Genomic DNA, 10,749 nt, shown 5'->3' on the forward strand with positions numbered 1-10,749 from the left:
TGATTTACAGCCGACTTAAACACATTTTCTTTATTTTTTTGTTTTGTTTTTCAAACAAAGCAAAATATACATTAAAATAAATTGATGAACAATATACATTTCAAGTAATAATGTGGATTTTTCAGGTAGCAATGTTCATTTGCATGGCTCGAACACATAAATAGCAAAATAGTAATAATTTAACATTCACAATCAAAAACAACAACTTTAGAAAAGAAATAGAAGATCATAAGGGAGGGATGGCAGTGATCTGCTGCCTCGGGGTTGCCATGTCCTGGCTTTAGACAGCAATAAAAGTAAAAAAAAAAACATTCAAAATAAATAAATAAATACATAACAGGATTTAAGCTCTGTGGACAGACACCATCTTGAAGCCTCTGACAGTGGCGTTGATCTTATCGATGGACAGATTGGCCTGTAGCATCTTTGTTCCCGCCATGATGGGGGTGAAGGTGATTCGCTGCTCCGATCTCTCTCCTGGAGACAATGGGAGCATCCTGCAGGGGAGACACAGAGAAGATATAAAAGAGTTCACAAACTGTTGAAGTACTTCTACAAATACTTCTATTGTCGTAGACGGTGAAAGGCTGACAATGGCTCCCCTTTGTCAGAAAATATTTTGTGTTCTGCTTTCATCTGGTTGAAGTTTGAACGAATGAGTTTGTTTGTGACGGCAAACATAGCACACTTTCCCTGTTAAATGTTTAAACCTACAGCAAAGTGTAAGATTAAATCAACACCACCTAATCCCCCCCTCGAGCAGCTTTAAATAAACCGTCAGTGCTGGTGAACAATTACTGAGCCTTGTCACACCTCAGTTGTCACCCTGAACACAAACATAAACCTAACAATGGCGGTGTAACAAGCTGACATTCCTCCAGCAAAGACACACTGTACTGTACTGTGACACTCCTGTATTTGAGCATTCCTTTCGCCCCAGTCATCTTGCAGCTATTCATGATGATTCATGAATCAATTATGTGCTTATTGAGGTTAGCGCTCTTCTCTTACCTGTAAACAATCTTGCCCTGGATCAGCCCAGCGCCAGCCACGGTCAGTATTCCACTCACAGGGTGAGAATATGTGTTGGTGAAGGTCACTGTGGTGGTCTGCTCTTTACGAGGCACAATTGAGTCTTCATCTGCAATCTGAAGGAGAGACTTGTATTAGTGAAGCCTCAACCCTGATAATTCCCTTCAATCAAAAGGCAATAACTTTAACTGTATGTTACTTGCATTCCTTAGATGAGGCTACTGTACATTTACATTTACTTTAATTTAGTGAAATGATAATCCAACCGAAGATGCATTCTTGTTGAGAAAGTGTGTTGTCAAAATGACCATTTTCAGCAATTATATCTTCACGATCCACTACTTGTACCTTCTTGGTTTGTGTGCCGGAAAAAATCTAGTGTTAATATACAGCTTTTAGTCTCTCTGTATAGGGGGGCATGTTGCTAGATATGGTGGGTCCCCTTTGTTTACATACCCTTTGTTTACATACCAGTTTACAGAGCCTAAGCTGTGCATTTACAGCAGATTTCTTTTTTCCAGTGCACACAGTATAGACTATACAGTAGAGGAAATATTCACTGGTTTTGACAACAAGCATTCTTCAGCATCACCGACTCCACTTTTAAATCATACCATCACACATTTTAAAAGCCTATGACGCCTTTCTTTTTTTACATTTCTTAACCCCTTAACAGTTGAAATGTTGCCATCAAAACTAATGGTGGGACATTCAGAATATCTTTGTTTATTAAGTACCTGTATGGTGAGCTGTGGGCTGGCGATGTTGAACTCCTCTGAGGCCAGGAAGCGCTCCTGAGTGGCCATGTCCTCCAGGACCACTGCCAGGTTGATGAGGTCGTCTCCCACCACGTCTTCATACTGAGCTGGGAAGATCTGCTGATGAATCACCTTGGCTGGGGAGACAGAGAGAGAAACAGGATGAAATGTAAGCCACTTAAGGCGGTCCTTAAAGGGTGCACTATGTAGTTTCAGGGGGAGGGAATTTGTCTACATTTTCAGTTAGTTTAAAAATAAATATTGACTAATTATTGCGAGGCATCTGGAACCAAACGTAAGACTAGAATATGTTTATAAACCTGCTGCTGCTGCTGTAAACAATGACAGTGAAACAGTAACTTTTCAGGAAGCTTTCTAACTTCAAACAGTGTTCCAGCGATCCAATTCTGCTGTGAGGAAAGTTTGTTTATTCAGTTATTAAGAGAATATACCTCAGAAAATGTTTACTTCTCTGACACACTCCAAAGTGACATAGTGCACCTTCAAGAAGGCATTGAAAGAGATTTTTGAGTTTGTATATGAAAGATGGTGAATTTACCTTCCATTGGAGCCAGCTGTACAACACCCTGGTTTGCCCAGAAGGTGTCCGAGGGGCTGTGGTTGTATTCTTTAGCCTGGGCATTGAGGTAAACCTTCATCGTCTTGGTAACTCTCTGCTTGTTGACCACTTTCACCATGAATCTGACAGGTTCCCCGGCAACAGGAGCCTTGTCCAGGATCAGTTTGAGAGACACCCCTTTGGACGGTCGGGCTGAACAATCACGGAGAAAGAATATGTGCATGAGATGATGTTTGTTTGAACAGATGTCACATCTGATTAATGTAATCAAAAAAAAACGTTAGATTACCTCTCCTTAACGTTGAGTCATCGGACAAGGTGGAAGATCTTGATGAAAGTGATGCAGTCGGGCCTATGAGGTGAAGATGGAAACTGTATGTTACTATTTATGCCTTGGGGTTCATAATATGACTTTGTGAGCAAATGAATGAATGTATTTTCTTTTTTTTTTTTTTTTCATACTTTTGATATGCTTGTAGTCTCCTGTGAGGATTTTGTGTCTGGAGAAGCCGATAGCTTTGGTGCAAATTACGGAACCCACTTTCTCTGTGTCCTTGTCGTAGCTGACCACGCGACCCTTGCTCACCACAATGGCGTGGACGTCGGCGTTTACCTCGGCGTAGACAAATGGGATGTCATAAAACAGGTCGATGCGCCGATCTTTGATGGCTTTGACAGGGGCAGGGCCACAGCAGAACACTCCTAGGATATTGGGGGAAAAAAGGAGGGAGAAAAGAAAGGTTATAGTCATGTGTGTTCAGTGGAAACCAATTCAGAGAAAGACATGCAGTGACAACAACATATTTCTCACACACCTGCGCTCCTCTCCTGGGGGGTCGGATCCAGAACCTGCCAGCCACTCATTCCAGGTCCCAGGTCCGGGCGAGACATCCAGCACTCTACCCACACATGGAAGTTCCTGTTCAGAGGGGACGAAATGATATATCACAAACCATGCAGTTGTTGCTTATCAAAACTAAATGAATGTCATAAAATGAAATTAAATGAAAAAAAGTGTTCAATCTAATGTTAAAATGACTACTGACCATATGCTGTCTTTGCTGAAGTTCAGCTTCATGCCCTGTTCGTTGTAGTACTCCTCAATCACCAGGTTGGCGTTGGTGTCGTGAGCGCTGTTGAAGTTGGAGACGACACGGCAAGGAATGCCAAGAACTCGCATGACTGTTGGAATGAACAACACAGACGTGAGCATCAATCAATCAATCAAACAACTTTATTTATCCCAGAGGGCAATTCAGTTCAGCAGTCCTACACACACTAAGCAACACATAACAGACAATATACAGCGAATAAAAAACAATAAACAGGACACAGGATATGTCAGAGAGACACAATGGCTGGGCATGAGTAGGCCTGCACAGTTAAAAGAATAAAAAACTGATGACAATCTCAACATTGCATCATGGACGAAGTGATTTGGCGTGTGAACAAGACTGATAAGACATGAATCACACAACACATGTCAGAGGTTTAGTACAGTCTGTACACAAAGTATAGTGAAGTAGTAAATATTGCTTGACTTATGTTTTGGTCAATTATTTCATTTGAAAGGTTTTGAATCAAACGTATATAATCACCTGTGCACATGACAGCTGCGAACACCCAGCACTGCCCATACTTGACTGGGCTGTACCCAGAGTCAGCCCATTGTCTCAAGATGTCCCCGCTCCCAATCCACAAGGAGGGGTGGACTCCCTGCTCGTAGTCACCCGACCAGTTGCCTTTCAGCACACCGCGGTCGTCTTCACTGTTGATCTGAATACCAAAGTGAAAAAATAAGTGTCATTTTCCATTTTTATTTGCATATAAAGCAAATTCGGGAAACTCACAACTTTAGAGATTATCCGCATCACACAGTGGCAGTTTGATAATTACGTCAATTGAATGACGTTATCTAATAATTACAGTGTACCTGCATGCTTCTTTCAGTGTTCAAAAGGGTATCTTTACAATAGGGAGCACACAGTGTCCCAGTTCAATCTATTTTTTTATTTTTTTATAAACACCAATCCATGCACATATCTTCATAGAAAGTAAAAAAAATAAACCATTTAAAGTTGCTCTTAGAGATACATTTCTGTTTTGAAGTTGATGAGCTCAAGTACGTTGTTGATGTTTTTTTAGACACAAGTCCGCTTTGTGATTTTAGACATAATTCCGCTCAAACTTACCATGGCAGACACCACCCGGCTGATGTAGACGGGGTTGTTTCGGGACAGGTAGTCCATTTTCTTGTTCTTTTGGTGCTGAGGGCTGACTTGGAGCAGATTCAGGCACGTCTCCAGAACACTGGGCTCGTACTTTACAGGAAAAGATAAATAAATAAATGAACAATGAATGACATTTGATTTGAGGCATATTTAAAGTATCTTATTCTTCCGTGTATGTTTAATTGCTGCCTTACAGATGGTAATAGTGTATGCTGGGAGTGGACATAAGAATTATTTGACAATGAAATTAAATCCAAAGCAATAGTATTGCAAAAATAATACATTTACGCAGCTCGATGTAGCAGTGTAAATACATAACCACAGAGTTGAGCCAGCAGCTTTGCTGTAAATAGCCTGATGATTTTTTTCTCACCGCTTGTATTCATTGTATCTTGTTTTTACCTGATCAAAGGACCACGGTCTGGACACCATGTTCATAGCCGTCCCCATGAACAGCAACCCAGAGTCATTCTGGACGTACTCCTCTCTCTGGTCCTCGAAGGGAATATACACTGCATCCTCTGCAAGAAATAAACATGCCATTTAGTGTTGTGAATTCACATTTTAAAATACATTGCTGCATACGGTATGTACATTAACAGACGTTGAGTGTTTGAAAATCTCTATATGTTTTAATCTATTATCAATTATTATGAATTGAGGCAGCGTTAAAACTGGCATAGGCCTACTTGTCTTCATTTTTCCGGTTGGCAGATGTTTGCTCAGATGAACTCTTACTTGTCTGGTATGATTCAGAAAGCCACCTGGCACTTTATGATTCAACGTGATGAGTGAAAACATTACATAATCATGAATGTATTCAGCTACGCGAACCATATCTCTGAGTGCATTGGTGGTGTTGGTCATAGTTCGCCACTGCTGCAATATTATAAGCTTTCAAATTCTCCTGCAGAGCATTGTATAAACCTTTATATAATATCTAGGGTATAAACTTCATAAAAGCTTCTGGTCAATGCCCCCAGGTTGACTTGTTCTCACCTCGACACCAGGGATTGCACAGAAGGTTGAATTTGCCCAACGTGCAGGTCTTCTTGCCGTTCTGGGTTGACACACACAGCAGGAAACTGTAGCAGCCCACTGAGGCAGAGGCAGGAGACACGATGAATATGGAGGGGCTCTGGAGGTTCAGGTCTTCTGGGTCAATGTAAGCTGCCCAATGGGATGAGGAAACCTTCTTGCTGTAAGTGACTGGCATCATCACATACAGGCGACCTGAGGAAGGAAGAGAGACAATTAGGAAAAGGGGTTCAATTGTAGTTGACATGAGTAGCGAACAAAGGTATGGTCTCAAACTGCCATTCCTTCAAATAGATATATAGTAAATGTATGTGTTAGCTACCTAGCAATACTTTAATCCTCAGGGAGTCAGTCTTAGGGTTGAAGAGCCGGCCCTTCAGTTGCAGAGTGACCCTGAATGGGGCTCCTCTCCGCACCACCAGTTCTTTGGAGCTGATGAAATCCTCTGTCCGGTGTCTCTCCATGTTTTCAGATTTTTCCAGGTTGACATTTTGAATACCCAAGTCTGCTGCAATGAAGAAAGAGAAAAGAGAATAAGAAATTGCCAGAGAAAAATAGTTTAGGCTATATTATTTCGATGGCACTACTGACTCAAAATAAATATTGAAAAAGATACAAAACCTAGATTAAAAAGCAGGCTATAGTTGGGTGATAAAACAACAAAAACGAGCAGAGAAAAAGAGCGTGCTTGTCTGGATACAAATCTTACCTTCCATTTGTGTGTGTCTCTTCTTTGCAAGATTGCTTTCTTTGTGTGCCTACTTTCACCCGCTGCCGCTATTTAAACCGTTGCCCCTCCTTCTGAAAGTATGTCACACATACTTTGAAGGTGAACTGGTTTTCCTTAATCGTAACTAAGTTACCCTTAGGTCAGGTGTGACAAAACATCCAGAATCAGACGCACCTCCTTGTTGGCTGTGTGGCAGGTGGAGTTAAATGCGTAAAGGAAGCCTCCTATGAGTACACGCAGTTAGTAGAACAGTTTGTTGGGTGTGAACATATTTTATTGTGTCGCATTTTCCCTTTCTGGCTCATTGTTCAATCATTCAATGTACAGATTTCAGTTTTGAAATTGTCTTATATATTCATATAGTTCTTGTGCACAACTGCTCCTCTCGGTTTTCTTAATGTTATTGAATTGGCACCATAACCGGTCATACACCTATAAACCTAAAGTACGCAGTTAGAGCTAATTGGTTTTTCCGTTGGCGTTTAGACTTGCCTAAGGAGTTTGGTTTGATCATGTGAATTGTCCTCAAGTTTTAGGGTTTCATGTTTAAAACGGCAGGTGTGTACAGTGTATTGAGTAAGATTTTTGCATTTTTGGGAAATGAACACTGACTTTGTCTTCACAACAGGAGCAGCATTGGTATCTATCTATCTATCTATCTATCTATCTATCTATCTATCTATCTATCTATCTATCTATCTATCTATCTATCTATCTATCTATCTATCTATCTATCTATCTATCTATCTATCTATCTATCTATCTATCTATCTATCTATCTGTCTATCTGTCTGTCTAGGTCTAAACCCACCTTAGGGAATCAGGTACAAACTTTTGTGTACACACGCAATCGTTTGTAAAAGGAAATGACATGCCGCTCCCTTTATTTTGGATAGAAGACTTTTTCTCTTTACGTTCAATTGCGAAATTGATGATTCAGCCTTGGAAACATGTTGACTGAAACAGAGTTGAATTCACCCCTAAATAAATATGATGGCACACCCACTGACCTAACCTAAGAGGATTAAGGGGTTGGCAAGTGTGTTGTGTTTAAAGCCAGATGTTTTAATGTCAAAATTGAATTCAGCCATAAATAAATATGATGTAATAATGGCACACCTACCAAGGGGCATACAAAAGGGAATTAAGGTGTTAGTGAGGTATGTTGGGTTTAAAACCAGAGTTTTTAATGTCATGAAGGTGGCTCTCCTTTAATCTGGCTAGATCACCAGCTGCATACCTAACCTACAAAATGTTTGTCATGTGAGTTTACATGTAGAAAATCTGGTCGTTGTTCATAGAGTCTGTCACAGCAACAGTGCTTGTGTAAACTAGTTGGGACTCATTTTTGTTGAGTGATTGGTGACACATATGTATTGTACATTGCATTCAGGTAAACCAAAGCTGCTGCACACTGGACTTCTCATGTTTCAGCAGACAAAAAAGGATTTGTCTTCTGGTATTGATAAAATATAATAATCAACAAAAAGTTATTTAACTTTGATTGGAAAATAACTGCACGTTTACTTCAGTATGGGACATTTTCAAACCTAGTGGAGATTCTTGAGTAGCATAGTGTTTAAATATGCTAATTTATCATTTAGGATCACTACAACGTGCAGTTGTAATGTTAGTAATACAATATTGGCACTGATAGTCCATCAAGTAGTATAATAAATATATGAATTTATGAGCAAAAATAAATGTTCTGCCAGCATTTCAGTGTCAGAGTAATTGCAGAAACATTGTTGCTTTTGCTGTGATTATTTAAAAAAAAAATCTCATAACTTTCCAATATTATAGAAGCCAAGAACAGCCATGTTTATGAATGCCTTTATCTCGTGATAAGGCGGAAAATAACCAATGATCTTGAGTAACGCTTTGCAGAATGAAACTCAGAAGTGCTACACTTTACCATTTAGCCATTTACATTTGATACCTTATCAGTTAGGGATATCGCTGATATTTAAATATGTGTGGGCATTTTTGAGCCCAATGAGGCTATTTGTGATACTGGGCAGATGACAGCATCACTTATTCTGTAGAAGCTGTATTTAGTGCCATACTCTTAAGGAAATTAAAATAAGGAAAACAAAACAAGACAACTGTACAATCACGCAAATTTAAGCAGGGAAAATCATACTGGATACAGAATACAGCTTATTAAAACTGTTAGCTTTGACAGCTTTACAAAGTGCTGAACACACACAAATAAAATACAGTGAATTAAACATGAACAAAAACAAAAGTCCTACAGTACAAACTATAATATGGCATTCAGTTTTAAAAGGCATCATTCAATACTGGAATATTAATAATTATTCAAAAAAAAAACTATTGATTCATTATTTGTATTGTAGAGAGCTGGTCCACATTGGCAAATAAAACTATAAGGCTTCATTTTCTAAGCAGCAGTCCTTGGCTTATTATAAACAAGGAAGTCTGTGATGTCGTGCCAGACGTTGCTGTCATGGTAGAGGTAGTTCATGGAAGACTGCAGTGAGGGCTGCAGGGTGTGTGGGTAATATTCAAACAGCCACAAGACAACGCCCCACACCAGCGTGGCAAAGAGTGGGAAGGGGTCGTGTTTGGGCTGGGGGATTACACCTTTCTCCACAGCCAGCCGCGACAAGGCAAACAGGATCCTGGACAGCAGGTACATGTTGATCTACAGAAGAGAGGAGAGGTTTTAATGGGTCAAACATATTCACTTCAGCGATATGATTTATAATGGTGCGATAATGAAGCCCAAATGTGACAACAGGGGATCTGTAGACCACACAGGCATATCATATACCTGACTGTTGATGTTGTTGTTATCTCCAAACACCAACCATCCTCCAACACAGGCGGCCAGAAAGGAGTGAGATTGCAAAGTCTTGCCCTGGATCCTCTCTTGCAAAGCTTGCAGCCCTTTGTATGTGAACACAAAGTATGCCAGGTTGCGGGAGTGGGTGTATGTTGCCTTCAAAATGGCTCTGAGCTTGTCCTTCAGACTATCAAAGAAAAAGACAAAATATGTTCAGACTTCAGAGGCACAACAAGGAGGCTAGGGCATTTGTAATAGCCTGATGTTGCTGCAATATTTACCTGCCACTTCTGAACAGGAATGTCATTACCAGGGCATGTGGTGCTCGGATTTTGGCTCCATATCTGATCAAATAAACACAGTATGTCAATCAATGCTGCCTTAAAACACAACTGGCTACAAAACCACATTCAAGCTTCAAATCAACAAAATCTGACAAGTTACAACAGTTGCTCCAGGAAGCTAAAGCTACACTAGTGAACTATTGAGTAGTTAACTGAATATTTTCACTCACACGGCGCCGTTTCTGAAGCCTTTCAAGACTGCCAATGCAGCTTTATATTTCTCCTGCTGCAGTAGATTATTGACGGTATACAGAAGAGTTTTTATCAGATCGGGACCTGCCATGACTTTCAACCATTAATCTACTGCTCTGTGATTTCAACACAGTCGACAGGACATTTATTCATGTCGCACAGTTCCGAATTGTGTGTCACAGCGAAAATGCGCCGCAGTGCAGCCACACAACTTAGGTTCCTATGGCGCAGTGAACTCATGGACCTAAACTCATTCGTGACCTATTGTGATTGATTGTGGTAAAAAAAATAAAAACCAAAATAAGTGTTTTTAGAAAGAAAAAAAATGCACTATGTTTGTTGTGACGTAAGCATATGTCGTAAGACTTTGCCAAATGACGGCTGACACGGCTCACCTAGAAAAAAAAAAAAAAAAAAAAGACGGCACCTGGCCGCAGTGGCTTACGTAGGCTACGAAATGTCTAATTACGCGAGCCGTTTAGCAAGTATTGTGAAATGCTCTCTAACTATACGTCCATGGTGAGAGGACGTCTCACAGTAAGAGTGAAGACACGTTTCACAACCTCTGTCTTTAGAAATGGGAAGAAAATGTTCAACTATCCTTTGTCTTGTCTATTCTGTAGGAGAAGCTAAAATATTGCCTTATTTCCTTTAATTCAACCTCACGCTTATAATGTGAAATATTAATCAGCCATGTAACTATGAACTAGAAATGTAAACCATTGTTGTGATAAAGAAAAATCCCTCTGAACGGTTGAGTATTTAGAAAACTTAATTTTTGCATTGTGTTTTGTGAATATACTGTCAAAATAATCCATATTTAGGCAGATCACACATTGAAATGCTGGGTGCTAATGTCATATGTGAAATCACAACATGGGCCTACCTTCACATAATTCCACTGTAGTGTGAAGGGTGGACCCACTGTAGCCAGGATGAGCTGCATAGCACTCGTTTAATTCCCCTTTAACACAATGTTGGGGAAGTGAAAAATAAAATGTACAGGCTAAAGTAAAAACTTGTATGTAGGATATT

General features: G+C 40.0%; 2 protein-coding genes across 3 annotated transcripts; both read right to left on the reverse strand.

Annotated features, from left to right (window-relative positions):
• Nucleotides 1-15: 15 nt before the first annotated feature.
• tgm5l (transglutaminase 5, like) lies at nucleotides 16-6,380 on the reverse strand. 2 transcript variants are annotated; one of them, XM_080026337.1, is made up of 14 exons: nucleotides 6,349-6,380; nucleotides 5,962-6,147; nucleotides 5,601-5,834; nucleotides 5,004-5,122; nucleotides 4,563-4,691; nucleotides 3,969-4,146; nucleotides 3,417-3,552; nucleotides 3,186-3,289; nucleotides 2,833-3,072; nucleotides 2,660-2,722; nucleotides 2,350-2,562; nucleotides 1,770-1,927; nucleotides 1,012-1,148; nucleotides 16-497 (listed from the first exon to the last, which is right to left on the reverse strand). In XM_080026337.1, the coding sequence occupies exons 1-14, from the start codon at nucleotides 6,353-6,355 to the stop codon at nucleotides 344-346; spliced, it is 2,058 nt and encodes a 685-aa protein (XP_079882463.1). In that variant the 5' UTR covers nucleotides 6,356-6,380; the 3' UTR covers nucleotides 16-343. The 2 variants fall into 2 exon arrangements, with proteins under 2 accessions (XP_079882463.1, XP_079882464.1); XM_080026338.1 differs by having other exon boundaries at nucleotides 5,962-6,144; nucleotides 6,349-6,379.
• A 2,111-nt stretch (nucleotides 6,381-8,491) lies between these two features.
• Nucleotides 8,492-9,844, reverse strand: pxmp4 (peroxisomal membrane protein 4). Its single transcript, XM_080026874.1, has 4 exons — nucleotides 9,693-9,844; nucleotides 9,460-9,522; nucleotides 9,167-9,365; nucleotides 8,492-9,037 (listed from the first exon to the last, which is right to left on the reverse strand). Exons 1-4 carry the CDS (start codon nucleotides 9,803-9,805, stop codon nucleotides 8,774-8,776), a joined length of 639 nt encoding a protein of 212 aa, XP_079883000.1. The 5' UTR covers nucleotides 9,806-9,844; the 3' UTR covers nucleotides 8,492-8,773.
• Nucleotides 9,845-10,749: the final 905 nt, after the last annotated feature.

Source organism: Ammodytes marinus (genome assembly GCF_949987685.1).
Source record: "Ammodytes marinus genome assembly, chromosome: 4".
Taxonomy (NCBI): Eukaryota; Metazoa; Chordata; class Actinopteri; order Uranoscopiformes; family Ammodytidae; genus Ammodytes; species Ammodytes marinus.